Here is a 25,735-nt window from a genome sequence, read left to right as displayed (position 1 = left end):
AGTATCAACGGTCTTGAAAACGGAATGAAATGTTGAAAAACGAATGAAACGTAACTTAATTAGCTCCAATTTCTTCAGGTTGAAAATGTTGAAAAGCAGAGAGAGATAGAAAGAATAAGTACAATGTTGTCAACTACACAAGAAACTGCCGAACGCTTCCGCCACAAAGCTGCTGAGGTAGAGAAATTACTGATATTACTTATTAGAATTAAGAGTTATATAGAAAAAAAACCTTTTAGTGGTTGTACAAATATGAACACTTTATTTGTCAACTTATAGATACAGAATCACGGATATTGGTAATTGGCATTACTGGTGACCTTAGCTGTAGAAAGAATTGAAGTAGAAAGCATAAATAAAATACTTATATCCCTCTCCCCATGATTTACTAAATGGGCTGACCAATCAGCGTTCTAGACTTACATCACGTGACAATGACGAACCAATGTAAGTAAAAGGCACCAAGAATATACTAGAATGTGTAAAAACATGAAGTAAGTAGGTACCTACTAGGTACTATCACAACAAGATCCGTGAGCAGGGAAAATGGCATGTTTGCTAACCACACTAACCACACTAACCACACTAACCACACTAACCACACTAACCAGTAACCACACTAACCCTAGTAACCAGTAACCACACTAACCACACTAACCATACTAACCACACTAACCACACTAACCACACTAACCAGTAACCACACTAACCCTACTAACCACAATAACCACACTAACCACAATAACCACACTAACCACACTAACCACGCTAACCACACTAACCACACTAACCAGCAACCACACTAACCACACTAACCCTACTAACCACACTAACCCTACTAACCACACTAACCCTACTAACCACACTAATCACACTAACCACAATAACCACACTAACCACAATAACCACACTAACCACACTAACCACACTAACCACACTAACCAGCAACCACACTAACCACACTAACTACACTAACCAGCAACCACACTAACCACACTAACCACACTAACCCTACTAACCACACTAACCCTACTAACCACACTAACCACACTAACCACAATAACCACACTAACCACACTAACCCTACTAACCACACTAACCCTACTAACCACACTAACCACACTAACCACACTAACCCTACTAACCACACTAACCATACTAACCCTACTAACCACACTAACCACACTAACCACACTAACCCTACTAACCACACTAACCACACTAACCCTACTAACCACACTAACCCTACTAACCACACTAACCACACTAACCCTACTAACCACACTAACCCTATTAACCACACTAACCACACTAACCACACTAACCCTACTAACCACACTAACCACACTAACACTACTCCCGTTACCAGGCAGACGCACTGGTTGAGGACAAGGAGAAACAGTACTCCGGATTGGAGGGTGAGCTGATAGCTGCTGATTCCGTCCGGGACGCTCTACGGAGGGACAAGGAACAGGTTAACTCTTTATTTGTAAAAAATGTAAACAATTATTTTAAAAACTCCTTATTTATTTTTGGTCAGGACTTTTAAAGCACATAGTTAGCATATTTGTAGGTCATGAGGTGTTTTATAATTTAACTCTGCAGTTATTCGTGCTGGTACAAAATTTCAAAGTGTCATTTTCTTAGAAATCAGGCTACATTCAAGTAAATTTATGCATACATCCCAGAAAGCGGCCATCTCATGCAGGGCAGGATTCAAGATTTTAATTCACAAATTAAGTGACCAAAAATTACCCGACTAAAAAATTAAATAATTTATAATAAATTAAATAAATATAAATAAATATAAATAAATTTGACCAAAACCCATAATCATGGGTAGAGTGAACCGCTGCCAGTGTCTCTCTTTTCCAAACAAAAGAAAATGATATTAATTTGAGGAACCGTCCGCAAATGCAAATTGATACCGAGAATGAAATCGGTCGCTCGCTTTTCCCATTCAATAAGCTTTATTACAATACGTAAGCCGTGAATGAATGGGAAAAGCGAGCGACCGATTTCATTCTCGGTATCAATTTGCATTTGCGGACGGTTCCTCAAATTAATATCATTTTCTTTTGTTTGGAAAAGAGAGACACTGGCAGCGGTTCACTCTACCCATGATTATGGGTTTTGGTCAAATATCATCTCTTTTTGATTATAATGTCAGGATAATTTACACAGTCGAAACTTAATAAGGAGGTAATTTCAACGATTTCGAAATTTTACCTTTGAAAACGTTTCCTTGTGTTTAGGTAGGCATATCTGTCAATAACAGACTGAATATAGCACTTTTTACTCATTCAAGTTGGCATTAAATTCATATATAATGCCATTTTAATATCGTGGGAAAGCAGAATATATTCGAAATCACGAATGAGCAAAATTCTCACCTTTCGCACGTGCAAACTTTGAGCGGACGTTGCGTGCGCATAAAATATTGAATCACCATAAATTTTTGCATAGTGTTATTTAATATATAGTTTGATAAGCATGAAAAGTTTCAGAAGATTTCAAAAAGAACTTGGATCACAACGGGACTCCAAAGTTGGTAAAAATCGTGAAAATAACAATTTTTAGTGATTTTAGCTATTTTAAATGAATTTGGGCGTGTCCCCACGTGTGCAACTTTTCGATTTTCAACTTTAAAACTAGCCTATAACACAATTTAGACCTTAAGGAAGCAAAATTGAGCTCCACAACCCAAGGGATGGCCCAACACCAGAGAATACTAATTCATAACTTTTGTGTTTTTATAAAATTATTCTTCAAAAAAGCACTAACTTCAATAGCAAATATCTTTATGAAGGAGCAAGGTAGGAAACTTTTCTGGTAGATTTTCGGAATGCTTGAACAATTATCTAAGATGAAAATGCACTCAGATTTTGAATAAAATTACTCCTTAATGGTGTAAAATCGATTTGAAAAGTTCATACTTTGTCAAAAATCAAGTTTTAAAAACACTTAATTTGATGACGTCATCAAGTGATGATGATGACGTTAAATTAATTTTCAATACAATGTAAACTGAAGCTTAAACGATTATCTTTAAAACCTGTGGTTCAATATGACTGTAACGTTTATACTTTTGAATCTACGGACACTTAAATGTAGGCTACAATTAACTGCCAAAGCGTCTATACATACATATATATATATATATATATATATACTTCACGACAATCTGTTGTAAAACAGGGGTTCCAGAAAACCCACTTGCCGATACTGCTGAAACATGAATTTTTGTTTACAGTCGATTTGGACAAGGTCTAGACGCCCTGCAAAGTTTCGGATCTCTAACTCAATTTTAACATGGTTTTTAAGGCACCTGAATATGGCGATTTTGGGTTTTTTACCTAATTTCGTATAACATGCTGGCGCGTATTTTGCGCAAATTTCTTAAAAACCTCCATATAACTATTTCTTATTCCTATCATCTTTAACATTGAATTAGAATGTTTTGAACTTAAATATACCTGCTGAACTACTTTCGATGAGTGTTAATGCCTGGAAAACAATAAAGGGGATATAATAGTATAGGGGGTAAATAGTATTGTGAATATAAAGGCGACGGTAATGCTTGCCAGCATTGTGATTAAATAAATTAAATAAATATAAATAATGATAATTTATCTCCAGATTGTGATGTACCTTGAGGAGTTGAGCTCAACGCTACAATTAGACGGTTCTATTTTGGAGGCTGGTATCGAACTAAGGGACGCTATTACAGCGAAATGCGAGCTTCTCGTCAACAATGAGGTAATAAGGTTCCTATAATAAGGTTCCTATAATAAGGTTACTTTATAATAAGATAATACTGTATAGTGTACCTATGTCATGTAAAATCCGGATTTGAACATTATTTATGAGTCGCATAGTTGAATGTTTTCTTGGGTAAATTTCTATTGATCCCGTTTGATGCGACAAGGAAAAGGCTCTTATTATCAAGGAATTATTCAACGTTTCAATGTAGTAAAATCGTTACATCGTATTCATGATATCAAATTATTTGTTATATAGTAGGTAGTGTTGAAAGTATTAAAACCCTATGTCCTATATAATATAGGGCCTATGTCCTATATACTATTTTCTTGTCTTCGAATAATTATCCCACCTATGTAATCTGATAGCCAACAGTTTTATCTGCACAGGGGATACCAGGTTTCTTTTAATTGGGGAATTTTAAGGATTAGAGATCATGTTAGCTGAAGATTACAAGTCGGAAGTCTGCACGTGACAGCGTCCCCCCTTTAGCCCTCCTAGTCCCCCCTTTAGCCCTAGCGTCTTGCTGTTAAGACATGATGCAGCGATCAAAATCAAATGTAGTAATAGCTTAAATCGAATTTTCAAAGGGCGTTCACAACTGTACAGTGCACCTATATATTTTACATACCTATAATACGGTACCTAGCTTTGGTCTGCTCTTATCTTTGCATCACATGAAGTAAACATTCATAGTCATTATACTCATTATTATTTATTAATAGTAATTATAGTCATTATAGTCATTATAATCATCATAGTCATTACTATTAGACAATCTTTCGAGATGAACATCTTTTAAATTTTCAAATACCCAGAAAAATGACTTGTGAAGTCAGCTACGATAACATGTATGCGATAAGCTGCTAATGACTATATTTCATCACAAATCAATTAATGTGATTGTTTGGGCCGTTGCCATTCGTTCTAATCTACTTAGGTCCTAAATATAAATATTCACATAAATCAAAGTAAGATGAATCAGCTTGGTGCCTGGTAGATTAATTGTGATGATAAAACGCCACTCGCCCGTAGATACAGCTATACATATTTACCGAATACTCCACTGTTTCTGACGTCATTCTCCTGTAAAGACCGCATTGCCTTTATTTTATTCCTCCACTTTTGGGTATCGCTGCATAAAGTGTGTTCTAGTTGAAAAGTATAGTACAGCTATGTTCAAGCTCAATAGATTTTTGACCGATTTTGGCCCGTAAATAATGAAATTGAAAATGATCCCCATTTTTACCATTTATTCCTTAAATTTTGCTCAAATGGGCATGGGCATTTGAAACCGACGGGATAGCCGGCCCGTTAAAAGATGCTTTGTCGGATAATGGATATCTGATGTCAACCGGAAAGCATTCTGGGATCTGATACACTCGGTTCCGACTTGCAAACTAGGGTACATGTCGAACTAGGGTACTTGTCGAACTAGGGTACGTGTCGAACTAGGGTATGTACCGTGTCGAACTAGGGTACGTTCGCGAGGGAGCTTTAGTAAAAAAGAGAACAGCCTTTCTGTAAAACTAGAACTATTTGTAATTAATTAATTACTTACAGTTACAGGGACCGCTAGTAAAAGAGAGAACATCCTCTCTAATTAGTAATTAATTAACTAATAACAGGGAGCACTAGTAAAAGAGAGGACAGTCTCTTTGTTCAATTAATTGATAATTAATTAATTAATAACAGGGAGCACTTGTAAAAGAAAGAACAGCCTCTTTGTTCAATTAATTGGTAATTAATTAATTAATTAATTAATAACAGGGAGCACTTGTAAAAGAAAGAACAGCCTCTTTGTTCAATTAATTAGTAATTAATTAAATAATTACAGGGAGCACTTGTAAAAGAAAGAACAGCCTCTTTGTTCAATTAATTAGTAATTAATTAAATAATTACAGGGAGCACTTGTAAAAGAAAGAACAGCCTCGCTGTACAACGCGCAGAGGAAGGTAAAGGCTCTGAAACAGCAGTTAGAACAAAAGGAATTGCAGATGAACCTACAGAGACAGAAGGTAGCCGCTCTGGAAGAACGAATCACTCGGCTCAATCAGGTACTATTTTTAGTTTTAACTTTTATCACTAATTTAACTGCGATATAACTGCTCTATAACAAGTACAAAGGGTTATGGAATTCCATGTGGTGGATGGAGATCGGAGATGTAAGATGAGTAATTAAATTGTACACTCTACTGATTCTTATGAATATGACTAATGACTGAGTTATATGACTTAGTTTTACATGCCTAGCACCATGATACGTAGAGTCTGCATAATGATGTTGTACGTGTTACCTTCTATGACGCTGATGCACTTGATCTCGAAGATTCTAAGGTTCAGCATTATCAACATAGGCAAATGATGAATGAAAAACATTTATAGTTGAGATACATAATGTATTGGTCTCTTACATTTCAGGGGAAGTTAAATAAATTATTTAAGACAAGTGAAACAATCAATTTGGACAAATAACTAATATCAAAAGTTGTAAAACATGTACTTATCCGAATATTTGAAAGACAATTGGATATAGACTTAAAACACCTAATTATATACCTAATACCAAATCTATTTTTAATTTTACTGAGAGAAAAACGTCCGGACATGCAATAGGCTATCTTATTTTTTCTGTTTTCTAACAAATGTGCTTCAAGACAATTTTTGAAATTATGAATTCTTCAACCCAAATTTCTATTTTGGGTCAATATTCTTATTTCTTATTCTCGTCTTCGTATTTGTTCTCGATCTGTTCCTCGGCATCATAAATTGCTCTGAAAATAGAATCAATCATTAAATGTTATTCAGACCTATTACTATTGTATAACTGAGTTCATAACTTGTTATTTTCGATCATTGAACATCATGATATCATAAAAACCTCAAAATTTCGCACAAGCCCTCCTCCTTGTAGCATATAAAGTCAGCTATAGCCCCTCCCAATGGATTCATCACTGCTTTGGTTTCCTTGTTAAACATCTGCCTAGCAATGTCTTTCAAGCCCTCCTGTATCGCTTCATTATTCGCCTCCATATTTCCCAGTAGCTCTCTTGCCTTGGCACACATCTCGTTTGTCTTATCAGTATCTTCGTCACAATTCACCTTTTTCAGCTGCATTGCATCTAACAAATTATCAGCCTTCCAGGGTTTACAATCGGCGTCCTCAAGTTTGCATGTGTATTCTTCAATGAGAACATCGAACTTCATAAACAGTTCCAGGGCTGCAGCGGATAATTGGCTGCCAAGGTCTGCTTTTTTGTTCTCAAGTTCAAGGTTAACCGGCTGTGAGACCACTGCCGTAAGTAGGAGGGCCAGGAACAGATTCATCATGAGCTGTTTTGCTAAACTTATCTATAGGGTTGTTATAATTAATTATTAATTATTAATTATTGATATACAGTTGTTTTTTACCATCATTTTGAATTGAACCAAATACCGCCGACAAGAAACGCTGCTTTTAGCATTTAATTCATATTAAATTTTTTTAAATAATTTAAACACAACGATTCTAACATTTGAGAAGAAACTGTGCCAAAGCAGAAGGCAAAGTATACTGCAGGGGCAACTATATTTAACGGTTAAGGATATAAACCCATAATGAAATTTACGCTGATTTTTAATGGGACAACACAAACAAATTCAAACATTTCTCAATGTTACTATGATAGTGATATTGGGAACGAAGCTAGGGTGCCCGAAGGATAAGACAATATCCAATGTGGTGATGTGATGCGTAACAGTGTTAATATTACAATAAGAATAAGAATGATATTACAATACAAGAATGTAAAGAATGATCTTCAAGAGGCTTCCTTTGTGCTGTCTAGGGATGACTATTATTTGCCAATCTATTATTTTCCAACTTGAATAAACGCAGAGTACAGACTCCAGGTATCGTACTCTAGTACAAACAAGAATTTTGCCGCAGTTACACCACGCACGATCAATATTCCCTACAATTTACTTGTACCAGTATTACTTGTACCAGTATTACTGGCAGTAATTACTCCAAGTTAAAAGCTTGACACACGTGATAATAGAGGTTGCATTTTTTGCAAAACTTGAAAAAAAGTGCAAAATATTTACTTATCCGCCACTAGACAATATTTTCCATAAATCACTGGGGATCCGTGCAATTGCATGTATAATAGTAATACCATGTGATGTAAAATATGTTAGGCATAAGGTGAGTTAGCAGTTAATCTGTTAAGTGAGATTTTTAACATTGACCATTATAATTTTATAACATACCTTTGTGAACATTATATGGACTATAACTCATGAGGGTAAAGGAAATACTTCTACGAACATAGTGATAGTGTAAAACTTATACAAAGGATGCCACAATGCTGACAACATGCCGCCACCTCTAAGTCGCCCACAAAAAGCCACTGAGCTGCACAATTTTGCCACTACTCGATAGAATTAAAGATGTTAAGTGATTTAAACCTCATTCTGTCCGATAACCATAATGATAATTTGCCATAGGGTTACATGTTCCAGAAGCACGTGCCTAAGAAAAACTTGTTTACTTGAAGAACCGTGGAAATTTCTGCGAATTCGCCGCGATTTTCGAGATTTTTCTTAGTTTGGCTTGTCGAGGCGCCGCGATTTTTAGCCTAGATAATCGCGATTTTCTTTTGTCCTTGACTTGCAGCAGGTGTTTAGTAATATAATATAATATAATAGATATATGACAATATTGGGAACGAAGCTAGGGAGGCGAAAGAAGATGAAAGGGGGTGCTAAGATCCCATGTCGTACGTAGCATGGGTGATGCTATTACAAAGCAGTGCTTCTATGTAAGAGTGATCTTCATCAGGCTCCTTGGCTCAGTGTATATTATTCAAATTATAAATACTAGTGTAACCCGTGCCTACGGCCGGGACTTCACTATCGCAGTTGAAATGCAAAAGTATAAACCCGCCTATTATATTCGAAAACACGCATTACATTTTCGTAGTTAAAACGGTGCGAAAGTATGAACTCGCTCATTCCAAACATACCACAATTTAATTCTGAGTGCGCCTCACGTATCTAATAGTAACTCTTGATAGTTTTTAGTTGGACGATAACATCATTTACTTTGTCACGCTTATATTATATATATTATATAATAGGTAACAGCTAACATACTATGAACCAGGTAGAAGATGATAGAGACCAGGGCTATGTGAAGCTGAAGAAAGCGCAGAGGAATGTGGAAAAGTTCGGGACAATGTGTCAGGTAAGAATCTCCGATCTGTGATAATTAATTAGGTAATTATAATCAACTAATATATTTCTCGAGAGTAATTTATTTATTGACTCACAAATAATTACTGCGAATTAAGTTTAATACTGGTTGGTCGGGAGCTGTTCCAGAAAAATCGGTAATATGCGAGGAAATTTTGGAGGAAATTTGGTGCCAAAGAGGAAATTTTTAGAAGACAAGATCTTTTTTTTAGTACCTCTAATTACACTCTACTTATCACAGTAAATTGTTAATCGGTTGACATGATACAAATTACTAATCGACCACTAATTGACTAATTGACCACCGGCTGCAGGAGAAGACAGTGGAGATAACGGAACTGAAAGCTAAACTGCACGACAAGGCCAACGTGGAAGAACACCTTGCTGACGCCAATAATAAGATCACTGAATATGGGCGGCAGGTATTTCTTATTATATAAACTGTGACGTCACACCACACAAACTGTGACGTCACACCACACGTGTAATTGGACAGTGAGTCAGCCTGTATTCATATGACAAGCTTTTGACTTTTAGTTTTTGTCTGGTACCGACTTTTTTATTAAAACATTAGAGTAATAGAGTAGTCTTATAAAATAATACTAAACAGCTCCGTGGTTGAAATAATACCTTAACTTTCCAGGTAGCTAAAGTTAACAAGCTGAAGGAACAGCTGAGAGTCGAGCTGGACACAATTCAGAGTGAACTTCGAACAGAGCGTAGCTATTTGAAATCTCACAAGGTTTGTACAATTGTACAGTAACATTTTTTTCCCCGAATAGGGCTTAACATACACAATGTAAACAATCAAAATCCCGATTTACCGAGCGCCTTTTTAACTCCGCGGTAAATTGGGATATAACTCCTTAACTCACCATTTTAGGGGTGTGGTCAGGTAAATCAAGCTACCTTCCATTTTTCCACTGCTCTGAAGTCTGAACTGTCAAATCAGATAATGGATATATTACTGGAAGTCATACATTTTTTAAATCGGCGCTGTTCTGTATTTACGGATTTATTCGGTAAGAATTCGTCATGGCAAGATCTTAACTAAAATAATTTTTTTTAAAGAAGAAAAAACGTTCTGAATTTTGTTTTTTCAGGAATTAGCGAAGGATTCTACGACAAAGCTTAAAAACGAGCTGACAGAAACTATGAGAACGTTAGAAGACAGCAGGAGCAGGGAGAGACAGGTAAGATTGATGACGTCACTATTCATTTTATGACGTCACTATTCATTTTATGACGTCACTATTCATTTTATGACGTCAATATTCATTTTATGACGTCACTATTCATTTTATGACGTCACTATTCGTTAATCATTTCCAAAATTATTAAATCTTCGCGAAAGTTTGTAAACATTAGAACGTACTTCTTTTTTACTGTTTTTTTCTTCAGACCTCCTGGTTGGTGGCATGTGCAATTTTTTTTTTAATGTATTTTTTAAATTTTTTTAAAAAATCTCAAATTATCTCTAACACTCTCAACTAATTTCAATGACACCCGTAACTTTAAATCTTATCCATCTCCGACTTCAGTTGTTAGAATTCCGGAATGTGTTGATTCAATACATTTGAAGTTGTATTAATCATGTTAAATTGGAAAAATGTATGTAAATTAACATTTTTTCAGCTGTTGGAATTCCGGAATGTGTTAGCTAAAGTGATCGGTCTGGAGATAGAGGCTACACCAGTACCTGATTACGAGATAATATCCAGACTAGAAAAACTCGTCGAAGCCCACCAAGTAATTTATAGTTTATAGTGCTTATTATTGAACGTTTTATAGAGATTTTGGAGTGAACATTTTGCTTTTTCATTTCAGTCAATTTTTGTCCTAAAATTGTTACAATTTGTTTTTCTTGTTCTTGCAAAATTCATGTGGCTTATTCTTAATGTAACAACCCGATTAGTTCTATACATATTGTGGTGTATTGATGTTCCAACAATCAAGGGACAAGACATTTGCAAGTCATCTCAATATTTAATTTATCTCACCAAATAGTCCTTTACAACATTGATGATAGTTGTTAAAAGGTTTACTAAAAATAACGATTTTGTCTTTCAGTCGCATCTCCAAGCATCCCAAGCACTAGAAGCTGGTTTAAGACACATGGCATCGGGCTTCAGAAACAGCTACGATGAAACTATGAGTGTTTTGAGTCCTCTCAACAAATCATCTGCAGAGGTCAGCAAGTGATGGGACCTTAAGCAGAATCACGTGACGTCATCATATGCCACACGTGACGTAATCATATGCCACGCGTGACGTCATTTAATGCCACACGTGACGTAATCACATACCACGTGACATCATAATAATCTCACGTGTTGACACGTTACGTTTACTAGACGTCACGAACTGACCACGTATTTTTCGTGGATTATGTGAAACGATTCCATCGAGATTAAGGGATTAGATAGGTAAATATTCGTTTTTTTGAGAAAGTGTTTAAGGGAAAATATAATTAAATATAGTGTATCGATTTTTATGCATACCAGATCAAATAAGTTTTAAATTTAATATTTGTTAGGCTTTCAGGAACAAGGCTCTTTCTCTTTATATAAAGCGAAGCGTTCTCAATGATGATAAGATTTCACCATTATTGAATTTAGTTAACTTCAACTAAAAGTAAATAAGATAATAGGTGGGCCCGCCTTGATTAAGTTTACAATTATTAATTCTAACTTTATTGCTTAACTTAGTGTTCAATCAGTACTTTACTCTTTTTGATATTGAAGTTTTTATGTGTTGAAGTTGTTTGTAGAGAATATAATTATATATTCAGAATATATTATATATCCAGACATAGTCACATAACAGTTCAGTGGTAGAATTATCTTATATTATTATTATCTAAGTTTTACTCCACATGAATAAATATATAACTCGTTACGTGTATTTGATTGGTTTGCTGTACATGAATTTATCGTTAAAACAGGCCAAGGTTTTGGGCAAGTTATCAATTATGATGGCGTTATTTTTGCTCGAAACCTCGTCTCAACACTGCAGTTCGGCTGTCAAAAATAAGCTGGCAAAAGCATGAGGCAGCGGTCATATTTAATACATTTGAAGTTGTATTCTTCATGTAAAATTGTAAAAATGTATGTACATTTATATTTATTCGTATGTGTCTTTCAGAAAAGTTAGTTTTATTTGACAGTATATTTTAAGTCATTCCCATAGATCAAACTCAGAAAGCTTAACGAAATAAAAATTCATTGGCCATTATTTCACAGTTATGACCGAATTTTCTTTCTATTCAGTAACCAATTAATCAGTTAACAATAAATATAATATGTAATAGCATACATAAGGTATTGGAAATCAAAATCCTGAAAACAATGGCGGAACGATCATATTGTTCCTTTTTTAAGTTGTGTCCCATTTTCAATAATTGAAGATGAAATTTAATGGAAATTATCTCAGATTACATTTGATTATTATCCTGACGATTATAAATTAGTCCATCACGTGACAAAAGTAATTTAAGTTAAAATTAATAAACACCAGGCGCTACTGGCCGTAACTTTATCTTTAATTTTAGTTTACATAACCTGGGGGGACCCCAGGCTATAATGTTCATAAACAGAATAGAGATTCGGCGGAATGACAGGCTGAGCACCGCCCAGTAAAGCTTAGAAATAGTTTTTATAGCGTTAAAGTTCAGTTGTTCTAAGAGCATAAGTTCAATTCTATGATGGCCTTGCATCCAATTGCAAAATTAGCTGCACGATATTCTCTATCTCAGAACGCTAACAATTTAATACCATCAGCAAGTGCAGTCCATCCAGCTGATCAAATTATAAAGGGCTTTTCTCTCGGCTTCGCTGATTAAATTGTTGATTGGGGTTGATCATAATTTTCTGATCATATATGATATAGGCGAGGCTACATCTCAAAATGAATGAAATATAATCAACATCTAAGCCATGGCGCATAAGCTCCACTTTTTTTGCTTGTTAATCAAAAGTGATCTCCCTTCATCTATGATCAATATCTGAAAAATGAATTTTCATCTGATCAAGTCCGGTTTGTGCAGATCTTTCCAGCAATTAATTTGGTCAGTACTTTAAGCAAGCGCTGATAAAACAGATGCCCTTAAGTCGTATGTGGTGTGGTGTAACGTTAAGCTTAAGCTTCCCAGAAATCACGCGAGATTTTTAAAGCCAATCTCAATCACGGAGTTGCTGATAATTAAAATGGTATATGATTATGATGAGAATTTTACAGCGATCACGCTAAACCACAGCGCCTTTGCAGGTATAAATAGGAGTTGGGGTAGCTTTCGACGGCAGTTATATTTTTATCCACCAATCTTGTGAAGAGCCAAAGTTGAAATCTCTACAATCGTTGAAATGTCCAAATTTATCGGAGCATTAGTGTTTTTAGTGGTGGCCGTCTGCATCTTTGAGCAAGGTAACTCAAACTGCAGTTAAACTTAGTTTAACTTTAAGTAAACTTTCAATCACATTGTTGAGTTTAATATTTTTTCTCATTATAAAATATATAGATGATATCCAAAGTTTTATCTCCGAATTAAAAGCTAAATGTGGAGTTCAATTTGAACGCGATAATGGATTACAAATTGACTCCTTGAATTGCGTGATCCGGATATTAAATCTGATATATGATATAGTATTAATATTACAATCGTTCCATAATTACATTATGTTTACATATGTTCTGACAGTGATTATTTTATTACTGAAATCCTATTTATGCTATTGAAAAACATTCATTTAACTATCCTAGCCTGACAAACAATCAACCCTACAGGAATATCAGCATCAATCGATCTTGCAGAGGATTCAGGAGAGATGATGATGTCCGAAGTTAACTCTGCCGGTATAGCAGCGTCTGAGGGCGAACTTCTCGACTCGGACATAGTTTCAGAGCACAATGCTGAAGAAGGTGGTTACTTCGGACGATAGGTTACATGACCCGGAACAGCTTGGTCACGTGTTGAGTCACGTGGTCAAGTGACAGTCGTGTGATTGTTGTAGTTGATCTGACAACTCTACGAATGGAGCTGATGGGAAAACTTGGGGTTCCCCGATAAAATCAAATTGGAGTGAACACCAGTGCAAAACATTTCTTGTTAAAGATTTTTTGTGCTATTATTTTAAGAATTTCTTTTCGAGATTTCTTCTGATTAAACCGAGTGTTTTTATGTAACCTGATCGATATTTGCATTGAGAGTTATTTGTTTTTGTTGTTGTTTCAAGGTTAGGCATACAACTTGATTACAGGCCCATTGTGATCGTAATTCAGACTCAATTGGTGAATAGTAAATTAAAAGGAAATCTTGCTGGGAAATTTAGTTGATCTATTGTGAATAAGAGTTTGAAAAAAGTTGCTGAAAATATATCGTATTATGCTGAAATAGAATGCATCTCGGTAGACTTTAGTAGAACAAGAAATAATCAACAGTACGTTCTTCGGGTTTTACAAAATTAAATAACCATAATTATAATCATCCACAAATTATCGAGCACATTAATTATATAATTACACAATCAGAATTAGGTTTTTCTACAAGAGCCACGATATAGCCAAAAAATAGTGTTTAAAAAGGAAGGTCAAAAAGATTCAACAAAACGAATAAAAGGAAAACAATAATATGTCAGATAAAATGCTCAAAATATGCCCTTTTGTTCCTCAGTATGCCCAGAAAAAAACATTTCCTTGTTTTCGGGAGTTAATTAATCAATTAATTAATTAAGCCTTCATATCCGCGTACATGTGGTGAGCACGACGTTGGTTAACGACCGAAATACTTCTGAGGGGCCTGTCTGTCTTGGATACGTAGGTATGAGCATAAGACATACCGTTCTTCTTTTCTTCCGCACTGGCACCTAATTAATTGGTTAAATAATAAATTAGTTTGATAAAGTGCACTGTTAGTTTCTAAAACTGAAAAGCTTTCAAACCTTTGTTATGAAATGTTTGGTGTACCTATTACTTTTATAATTGAGAGTATAGTTATCTTTACGCTTTAAAAGAAATAAAAACTCATTACAGTCATACATACCTTCTCCAACCCAAACGTAGATTGACTTTTCCAAATCAACAATGAACACATCCTTAGGGTCCAAGTCGTCAACTTCAAATGAGCCTTCGGCAACTGTGTCCATCTTTAGGGTTCCTGAATCATCGCTTACCTAGAAATATGATTATGAATTTAGATGTAATTAACATACAAATTATAAGTAATCTACATACTATTCCAGATAAATTATATGTAATTTACATATTATTTGCGAATAATTTCACATTTGACTTGTAGTTGTATTGCAATCGATGAACTTTTCAGTTGTGCTAAGCTGTCTTTGTCAATCATACTCACTACCCATAGGACAGCTGCAACTTATAGAGTTATAGATAGTTCACACTATAATAGATACCTATTACCTTGGTGGATAAGAAGATAAGAAAATGAGATAACAATTGAAAATATGATAACTCACCCTGATAAGCTTCTTGGAGTGTGGTCCTGGAGCTGGAGCCTTTTCCTTCTTGTTCTTATCTCCTAGTACTCCCGCTACCTGAAGTTTACACGTTAAGTTACATGTTAGGTTAGTCTCCTAGTTAGTATAAGTTAGGTTATTACATGTTAAAGTTAGTAAATAATAATATCATGGCTAGGATTAGTGTCATTATGACGATACCTATTACACATAAGTGATGTGCTGTGAGAGCAATTACGATGAGGATATTTTTCTGACTAGATGACAAATTAGAATCCTCACATGTTTCTCGCAATTAGAGGCTACCAAGATTATCCAATTTAAACGGTTTTTAACGGTTATTATGGCAGATGGTTAGTTCAAAAAGGGCGCCAAAATAACGAGGGATCGATTGATCAGTTATGAATAAATCTTCCGTTTTTATTAAATTTACTGGTTAAAGTCAGTAAAAGTTTTTAGTTTTCTATTCTTATTACACCAATCACTATATCAAATTTACTACTAATTTGTTAGAAGCTAATTAATTAGTTGAAGTTAATTAATTAGTTAATTAGAAGTTAATAATCATACCACATCGTGTTTAAGAGGGTCATCGTCAATAGTTTCGACCTTGGGTCGTCCACATCTCTCACTCTTTATCTTCAGACAGTGGTGCATTGCTTTTACCTGGAATGGAATGTGACTGTTTAATATTTTCAAAATGAAATGTTTTGATCCTTTCAACGCTCCTAAGTTGAAAGTTAATACTAGAAATCTTCCTTTTGTTACTGTCTTATCCCCACCAACTACTTACATTAAAAGTTAAACCTTAAACTCCCGTTGCTGAATTTCAGACGAAAGCAAAAATTCAGCCAGATTTCTATTTCAGATCCAATATTACCTCCTATTTCAGATCCAATATTACTTTCTATTTCAGATCCAATACCATCTATTTCAAATCCAATATTACCTTCTATTTCAGATCCAATATTACCTTTTCGTCTTTGTCACAGTTGGGAGTATTGATCTGGTAGATCTGGAGACCGTTGTCAAGAACAAAGACATCTTCCTTGTTGAGTGATTGCTTGTAGAGGCCAACCTCCTTGATTACAGTGTTAGCGTAAGTGGTACCTGGTAAGTTGTAGAGATTACATTTTTTTACACGGACCACAGGCTTTCATTTTTCTCAACTACCAATGCTCTATATAGGACATCCATCCAATACAAAATATTCACCCTAAATTATTGCGGAATTACTAATGTCGATATGAAAATTAATCCAACACAAATGAAACTAACCAACAAACTGGAAGAGTCTTGGTTTGTATTCGGTCGGTTTGACGTGTTTGAAACCACTGTCAGCTCCTCCTTTCATCAGACTGATTCCGTTAGGGAAGTAAGAGGAAAACATGGTCGACTCGTTGCTTTGGATCTAAAGGAAAGGTTGGTTATTAGATGAACGGTAGAACGAATTTGATTAAGATTCTGGACTGGATTGGTGTAAGAACAATTTTTTGAAGCTGTGCAAACAGAACAAGTTACTGCGGTTAGACAGGCAAACAGACAAACAGTCAAACAGACAAACAGACAAACAGACAAACATACAAACAGACAAATAGACAAACAGACAAACAGACAAATAGACAAACAGACAAACATACAAACAGACAAACAGTCAAACATACAAACAGACAAACAGACAAACAGTCAAACAGACAAACAGACAAACAGACAAACAGACAAACATACAAATAGACAAACAGACAAACAGTCAAACAGACAAACAGTCAAACAGACAAACAGTCAAACAGACAAACAGTCAAACAGACAAACAGTCAAACAGACAAACAGTCAAACAGACAAACAGTCAAACAGACAAACAGACAAACAGACAAATAGACAAACAGACAAACAGACAAACATACAAACAGTCAAACAGTCAAACAGACAAAAATACAAACAGTCAAACAGTCAAACATACAAACAGTCAAACATACAAACAGACAAACATACAAACAGACAAACAGACAAACAGACAAACATACAAACCTCGCGATGCTGAACAGGTTTGTCATTGTGGAAGGTATCCAGTTCAACAGTCTTGTACGCCACAGTACCGTACTCATCTTGAGTGGAATACTTTCCAATCCAGAAATGGAGGTCGTACTCCAGATCTTCCTCATCAGGGTTCCTGTGACCGAGGCCTAGTTAATACTTTAATAGATATCACGTGATCCGGTGATCTGTATTACGTGTTCTATACCGCGTGATTTGTAGAATGTCACGTGTTCTATACCGCGTGATTTGTATGTTGTAGAATGTCACGTGTTCTATACCGCGTGATTTGTACAATGTCACGTGTTCTATACCGTGTGATTTGTACAATGTCACGCGTCAACAGTCACGCATTGGACGTACAGAGGCCAGGTCAATAGTCAATACAGATAACTAAACGAAGTTCACATAATCAGGAAACTATGAAATTAAGATGACGGGTTGGATTGTAGTGTGTAACTGTAAGCTTTATACTTGGTAAAAGTATTCGGTCAGGTTTATGATTTATTAATAACAATACCCTAAATGCTTGTTTGAAGTTAAACAATTAGTAGTACCAACTTCCAAAATCTAATAACAAGAAATAGCAATTAGTCCAAACTTAAACAGTCTATGCTATTTATAGTGATAAATAACTACACCGTACTTGTATGTGTTGAGAACGATGTAGGAATCGCCGCTGAAGAACTTGCCGTAATCTTCCTTGGCCCACTTCTCTATCTTGAACTTTACAACCCTCCAGATCTCAAGACCCACTTCTTGTCCTGAATAACATATGAATATTTGAGTCGAGTAGACTGAAACTGAACAGTGTGATATGTAACGCGTGATCCGTACCGCGTGATCATCTGTACCGCGTGATCTAGCACGCATGAGACGTACCTGATCCATGCCAAGCAGGCTCTGCGTTAGCTGAGTCCTTTTTAACACCTTTCTCCACATCACTTCCAAAAAGAGCGAGGTTGCTGTCCTTCCAGTCGTACTTCTTTGGTTTGATCATTTTGTGAAGGACACGTTCCAAGCTAAGTGTGGGAGATTTAAACGTTTTTTAATTGCATCAATGTATTACTATTACAATTACTTAGATTTGGACTTAGGGAACAAAATAAACTGTGAACATGTTGTCAGCAAAAGCATGTTTAAAACAATCAAAAATTCCGAATGACCACGATACTGGATTAGGATACGATTTATAATTTTATAGTAAGCAAAACGTTTCTTATTTGCATTTGACACAATTTTTGAGCAAACAAAAAAAGTTCATTATAAAAATAAAATAACTTCAATTGGATAAAGTCATTTGACGCTAATTGCGTCAATGGAGGCACACTATATAAACATGAAATGAAAAGCAACCAGTTCAACGACTTAAAACAAGAACGTTCAGGATCAGGTACGCATGGATCTTTGTACTACAGAAAGCTTTTTTAAATCAAGAGAGTTAGGAAGAACTCCTCCGATGACGCAGAAATTAGATCTTAGAAACTTCAAATTGCATTATTTCACTGTATCTTACCGAATGTTGATACTAATTGTATTATACCTACAATACTATATTATTGCCATTACAATTTCACTACAATCTTTCAATAGAGCTCACATTTGAGTTTTGACCCTTAAATTAGATAATATCACGACGAACACGCATCATATTATTAGTTGGGGCAGTTTATATTATTATGAGTTGGGGCAATTTGAACAAATAAAGCTAATTTACAGACTCCAGTGTCAAGTGTGGTCAGAACTGTGAATTTGTTTTGCAGTGAGTGGAGACTCTCATTCTGTCCCCAGTAATCTATCATGATCGACCCACTCAAGAGAGAACGAAACAACTTTGAATCGATAGCAAAAATGTTGAACAGATTTTGTGTATTTCTTGATAGGACGCGGACGGAAACAACGTAAGGAAATAATCCTGGCTCTTGAAAAAATACATACTTTATACCAGCACGAAATGGCCTATCTCGCGTTTACAAGAGACCAGCAACGAATTTTGTGAACTTTCAACACTTTCAAGAAATGTGTGATATGCGCATCAGCCTCTTCCACGTACCGGCTGCAATGTCTATGTGCAGTAATTGAGGTATGTTTGAGGTATGTTTGAGTTATGTTTCTATGTCAGACCTGGACCAGTGAAAATGTGCAAAGCAAAGTAGCTGGCAATTGCACCAATAGAGAATTTGTTTATTCCGTGATAAAAAGCACATCAAAATCAACGTATTTTTAAAATATATAAAATATTTAAAAACGATAGTACCCCTGACCCAGCTGAATTCCTGTAGCGTAGGTATTTTCTGTCAGCAGTCTGGCCACTAATCAGTGTGTCAGCGCGGTTTATTTTGTGTCCTTGCTTAACATCGAACTTTGGATTTGTAGTAAGTTCTGGAATTTAGTCCGTGTCGAATGTCAACTTTCATTGAAAGTTGACATTTGTGGACGCACATTCGTCTTCAAGATGCAAAATTTCGATGTAGCGTCCTTGTCAACAACAACACTGAGCACATGATTAGGAAATTACTCAAGTTCAATACCGGATGTGTCTATAAGTATAGCTTTATCGTGTCCAAACCCAGGATACATAACATGAAGACTTTGTTGTAACGTTGAATGAAAAGCGTCAATAGGATAGCATTGGCAATAAATAAATACCAAGTCGCAATACATTTTTAAAAGAATAAAAAGACACCAGAAAGAACTCCACATTATATGTGTTGTAGTACGAATACAGCATGTGTGAAGTTGGCACGACCACCACAAGACTCATGCTTGCCAATATAATCCTCGCTACACAAAAGCTTTATGTTCTTGTACAAGCAATTAGACAATCCACTTCCTCTATTCCTTCATTGTATTGAATATTGCATGCTGTAGAGTGTAGAGCTGAGCTTCACAACTCCAACCACATGAGCATAGAACAAGTGAGGATCACTTTGTTAATAGCTCTGGCAGAATAATATCGAGCAGAATTGATCCAATTCTAAGTATGAGTAGATCATGATGGAGAGCTTTTCCGTGCAGTGCTTACTACTTACGTAAAACACATTTATTATTGAAAGTTAAATAGTTTTACCAGGCTTCTACACTCTACAGTGTATTATATTTTCCTATTTTCTATTAATATCTTGTGCTCAGTTGCCTTGCAGTTCCTGTTTCTTACAGTATATAATATTGTACATATTGTATACGTGAACAAAGAGTTGTCTGTACTAATGGAAAATTTCACCACATACAAAAGAAAATAAAAAGAACAACTTTAATTTTATTTTATTAAATTGTGTTCAACTTCAAGGTAAAAAATCTTTTATTCACTTAATTGGCTTTAATTTATTTGTATTTTGTTGGGCCAAATAATGCCATGATTTAATTTAAACTAGAGTGAAATTAATCAGGGTCGACTTAAATTAAATCCGGGAGTTTTTCTTCGTCAATATACATACTACAGAATACAAATCACAAAATACCAAGTTCGCAGAGACTGACTGAGTGACAAGGTAATACAAATTTTGAGAGTTTATAAGATTTTAAAATAAAAGTTTAATCTTAATAGATATAATGAACAGAAATGGAAAATTCCGGGACGGTTGAATTTAGCAAACGCACTAATATGCTCTATTCGTTTATAAATGTGCTGCAGATTAAGTATCAGAGGCAATAAGACAACCACTCAACGTAATAATGCTCGTAAACACTCAACAGTTTCTACGAGTTTATAATAACTCAATAAGTTTATTAAGAAGGGTAGCCGTTAATTTTACTTCCTGAACTCTGGCAAAAACGGAGGTACGTGGGATGCCTTAAATTGGGCCTCATAAGTCATACTCATAAAATTAAGAGCAGAAATAATAAAATAATATTATTCACATGATTCACATAAAAGTGAATAACATTATTATATATGACATGTAAATCATTTAACATATATGATTGCATTCTTAATTTGTATTATTGCTTGGAATACCCTTAAGTTTAAACCTAAAACAAGCACACGGAAAATTTGCACTAAAGCAAAGTGTGAATGTGCCGCCTCACTGTAAATATCACAAAGAACACAGCACACACACGGACGGAGCCTGCATTTTTAAGTTATATCTAGTTAAATGCAGTGAAACTATCGGACTACGATAAATGAGGACTTGCCACCCCATGGCAAAATTAAAATATATCGACTCTGTTATATTGTTTCCTCAAATTATTTGTTATATAGTAGTGTTGAAAGTATTAAAATATGACGGCTACTTACACTTCCAAAAAAGTATAAGCATAACCCACAACACCGGCTACTCAAGTGGGTTCAGCCGGAAGCGGGTCGGGGTTTACTTTTACGGACCATACCACGTGACCAGTAGTCACTAGTCACGTGACCAGCTAATCCGAGTGTGATTGGACGGCTGATTCAGAGGTGTGAACAGGTAAAACGTAAATTGATAGATGAAGCTGGCTGTTTGGTGGGCAATACTGTAAACTGTTTTGTGGGGTTCTGTAGAAATGGAAGGAGGTACGTGATGGGATGGAAAAGTTATTTGATTATGTGGCATTAGTCCGATTATCTGGTTTAGGTCAAACTTTGGGGAGGAATAATGATGGAAATAAAGATGTTGAGATGTGATGATGTTGTTTAATTATTGGGGAGGAATAATGATGGAAATAAAAATGCCGAGATGTGATGATGTTGTTTTTACACGTTATTGTCCACTTAAGTGATTATGGCCAGGAACTAATGAGCGGTTGGATATTATTCAATGGTATTGCTAAGAAAAATGTGTATTTTTTATAGCGATTAACCAATAATCAATCAAAGAGTCGAGTTAAATTAACAAATATGGTTCATCTCCCTATCGGTATCCACAATCCATATCTATAAATCTATGATAATGACAAGGTGATCAATACTTTTACTAACACGTGATAGCTTCCAACAGTAAAAATCGATATTGTTTAAAGATTTTGGCATAGGCCTTTTCGAGCGTGCTAAATCACTCTACAGTCGATCTTCGGGATCTTTCCAAAAGGGTCCCCGTCGAGTTAAAAAACGATTATCGACAATGCATTCGAACGTTAAAATACCAAACAAAAAAAATCAGAATGCAGAGGAAATTCCCTAGAATTATAGGTCTACACAATCAACAATAAACATTCGGAATTAAGTTCAAGTTCATGAAAATCTCCCGAGTTAATCGAGTAATAACTCGATCGTCTGAGCTACATCGTGATGGAGACCTGACCAAACTGACAGAATACGAAATCTGAGATGGATGAAGAAATAACCAATCGAATTTTGTTAATGCTGTATCGTGGGCCAGTGAATATAATGATTAGATTTCAGGAATTGAAATGGGGTGGTAATAAAAAACGCATGACTCATGAGGGTTTTGTGCGTCATTAACTGTAACAACAGTATTAAATCCGCTTACTGGGAATTATATGTAATTATATGCCCCTCGTAATTAGACGTATTTATCGTCGAATCTCCACACCATTTATATATATCATTATCAAATTAAAAAATGAATTCAACGGCGACCCATCTAAGTGTGTGAAATGAATGGAACACTGTCCTCAAATCGTATGGAGCTTTGAAATGTGCTGGAATGTAATATAAATACTGAATATTCTATACTTTTAGAATTAAAACAAGTCCTTCATATTATAGAGCGAGGGTGTGCAATTTAATATAAATCTGAAAGATTTCAAACATTAATATCATGTTATGTACAATAGCCTTATATGGGAATTTTGAAAATATAAATCAGTTTTGGTCACTATCTGTATCATGTTGAGGTTTGTTTAGCTAGCCGAGATCAAAATTCTGTTAAAATTCCCATACTAAATAGGGAATGACTCGCAAAATAGTCACTGCAATTCAGCTTATATCACGAAACAAAACCGAGCAACTATATTGAACTAAGTATTCCAAAGAATTCGCGTCGAAAGCGGTTCGTATTGTGCGATCGATCCTAATCACGAAAAACAATGTAATTGATGTGACAAGAAAGTATTTAGTCATTAGTGTTGAAAATATTTAGGTCTAATCTTCCATTGTCTTGTCAAACGTACTCAGTATTGGTCATCAAAAGTGCACAATTGAAATAATCTGCTAGCCATTGAATTGCTTTACTTTCGGAATAGCTCCCCGGTCTTTGCTCAATTGTATACAAAATAATTGTCTGTAGCATAATCGGATTTACATAAATAACACTTCTATTCCAGTTCCACTATAAAATATTACATTGTGCAAGTTATCTGCGTAGCAAGGGTAACCCAGCAAACCGCTTATACGTAATAAAAACAATCTACCTTATCGGACCTTATTTGGACGGACATTACATGAACGGACATAATTATGAACGGACATTAATATGAACGCTCGAAGGCATTCAAAACCATCAAAAATCCGAATTTTTTTAATTTCAGCAAATGATTTTTAAATCCATTTTTATACAGGAAGTAAGAAAAGCAGTCATTAAGCAGTAAAAATGTTAAAATATGTGTACATGATCAGTGTCTAATATCACATATCATCTTCATCAAATGGGTTTTCGTGCATGAAATAGTCCATGCTTAAACAAGCATCAGTGATTTCTAGCTTTATGGAAACCTTTTTTATTAAACTACCCCGGTCCTGCATTTCAGTGTTAACTTTAACAAGCCATTCGGCGTGAAGTGGTTTTATCTTAGACAACTTTAGGTTAACCTTAACATCACGTGGAGCTTTCCTCGCACTGTTTCATTACCTCCCCTCAGTAATATGAACTATAACAACGTCGGACAATGTCCTTGGCAACACGATTTACCGTAATATCTAGAGGCTGGAACAAGTTTGTCATGTTGGCGGGGACTAGCTCATGAACTATGTTGTTGAGAACCTTTCCGTCGTTAACTTACGGCACACAATAAATGTTCTCATAGTCATATTCTGGACAAAAAGTTCGAAATGGAACAATTTTTGAAAAAATTTCAACGGACTTTAACTTGGACGGACATTAATTGAACGGACTTTATTTGAACGGACATTAATATGAACGCTAGGGCCTCCAGCGTTCAAGTAATGTCCGTCCAAATAAGGTCCGATAAGGTAGTTAAGAATTAACAACTTGCTGACGAAATATATTAACACTGAGCGCTGTGTAAATCTAATATTATAAATATATATTATATAATATATTATTAAATTATAGATAGGAGAGCCTGCATTTCATTTCAAGTTAAATATCATCACTGATTTTCACTGTGTTAGTGTTACAAAGTAGAAAATCATTCATCAACCGTTGTTAAAACATAAAAATCTTCAAATTTCAACATGATGACATTTTATCCATGATGGTACATATGAAGTGTTCAAATGGTTAAGATATGGTTAAGATATGGTTAAGATATGAGCACTTGTAATTAAACGTGAGGCACTAATCTTACCTCGATTATTCGCAAGGATACTGCTAGTGTTATATAAGATAGCCTCTTTAATACAATAATACCTTGGCTTTTGAGGGCTACGGGCGATAATTCCAGACAGCTTGCTGGAGGGAACGCCCGGCCCGAAAAGAAGCCAAGTAAAGGTATTATCATGTGATACGTGCGCATAATACAATATAAGAATATAGTGTGTAATATATAGTTTTGAAACTTCCCACCAGCCAGTCCTAGGTGACTCGCAGTCTGTGCTGATAATACCTTCGCTTCTTTTGCGGGAAATTATCTAGGTAAATTATCAGCTCTCAGTGTCCACGAGTTTTAGTGCATATAATTCCCGGAAAATATTATAATTAATATAACTAGTAGTAGCAGGAACCCGTCTTTGCAGTTGCACTTAAAATGTTTGCAGGAATAACAAAAACTGCAACCATGTCGAAAATATTTTTCAAAATGATTACAAAAATCATGATCGATCAACTAATTTTATAACAGCATTAAAGCATTTGGGGCGTGCAAATGTGGATTGTGGAAATGGAACAAATCTTATCAACTCAGGCCAGGCCTGACAAAAGACAAAGCTGTAATATACGAGTATATATATTATAGAGGCTGCGTTACAAAATACACGTTCGAGACTTATAATAGATTATATATGAGCAATTTAACGTTGACTGGATTCTTCAGAATCATGTTTTAACCCATTAAACCCTCAAATAAATTTGTTGAACCACACGAAGGTTGACCTATTAAATGACACAGAGTATCAAACCAGTTTCTACTAAGAGTTCGATAATGAGACTCACTACCATATAAGAGATAAT

At 35.3% G+C, this 25,735-nt stretch overlaps 3 protein-coding genes across 3 annotated transcripts in view; 1 reads left to right on the top strand and 2 right to left on the bottom strand.

Moving 5' to 3' along the window:
* The window catches only part of LOC134823811 (coiled-coil domain-containing protein 170-like), a 42,771-nt gene extending 30,948 nt beyond the window's left edge, over positions 1-11,823 (top strand). Inside the window, exons 15-24 of the mRNA XM_063835387.1 lie at positions 79-177; positions 1,370-1,474; positions 3,640-3,759; positions 5,667-5,819; positions 8,909-8,989; positions 9,312-9,419; positions 9,641-9,739; positions 10,101-10,190; positions 10,633-10,746; positions 11,068-11,823. Coding sequence (XP_063691457.1) covers positions 79-177; positions 1,370-1,474; positions 3,640-3,759; positions 5,667-5,819; positions 8,909-8,989; positions 9,312-9,419; positions 9,641-9,739; positions 10,101-10,190; positions 10,633-10,746; positions 11,068-11,199 — 1,101 coding nt within the window. The 3' untranslated portion in view covers positions 11,200-11,823. The remainder of the gene's footprint in view (positions 1-78; positions 178-1,369; positions 1,475-3,639; positions 3,760-5,666; positions 5,820-8,908; positions 8,990-9,311; positions 9,420-9,640; positions 9,740-10,100; positions 10,191-10,632; positions 10,747-11,067) is intronic.
* On the bottom strand, positions 6,225-8,025 carry LOC134824458 (uncharacterized). The gene is made up of 3 exons (XM_063836364.1): positions 8,014-8,025; positions 6,644-7,113; positions 6,225-6,536 (listed from the first exon to the last, which is right to left on the bottom strand). The coding sequence occupies exons 1-3, from the start codon at positions 8,023-8,025 to the stop codon at positions 6,476-6,478; spliced, it is 543 nt and encodes a 180-aa protein (XP_063692434.1). The 3' UTR covers positions 6,225-6,475.
* Positions 11,824-14,437: 2,614 nt separating the features above from the next.
* Positions 14,438-21,712, bottom strand: LOC134824227 (gelsolin-like protein 2). The gene is made up of 10 exons (XM_063836008.1): positions 21,690-21,712; positions 18,387-18,528; positions 18,151-18,268; positions 17,499-17,640; positions 16,749-16,881; positions 16,444-16,580; positions 16,041-16,136; positions 15,471-15,548; positions 15,035-15,164; positions 14,438-14,858 (listed from the first exon to the last, which is right to left on the bottom strand). Exons 2-10 carry the CDS (start codon positions 18,502-18,504, stop codon positions 14,722-14,724), a joined length of 1,089 nt encoding a protein of 362 aa, XP_063692078.1. The 5' UTR covers positions 18,505-18,528; positions 21,690-21,712; the 3' UTR covers positions 14,438-14,721.
* Between the last annotated feature and the right edge of the window lie 4,023 nt (positions 21,713-25,735).

Source organism: Bolinopsis microptera, chromosome 12, assembly GCF_026151205.1.
Source record: "Bolinopsis microptera isolate Bmic1 chromosome 12, MBARI_Bmic_1.0, whole genome shotgun sequence".
Taxonomy (NCBI): domain Eukaryota; kingdom Metazoa; phylum Ctenophora; class Tentaculata; order Lobata; family Bolinopsidae; genus Bolinopsis; species Bolinopsis microptera.
Note: the sequence above shows the minus strand (reverse complement) of the source record. Positions and strands in the feature narration are given on the sequence as shown.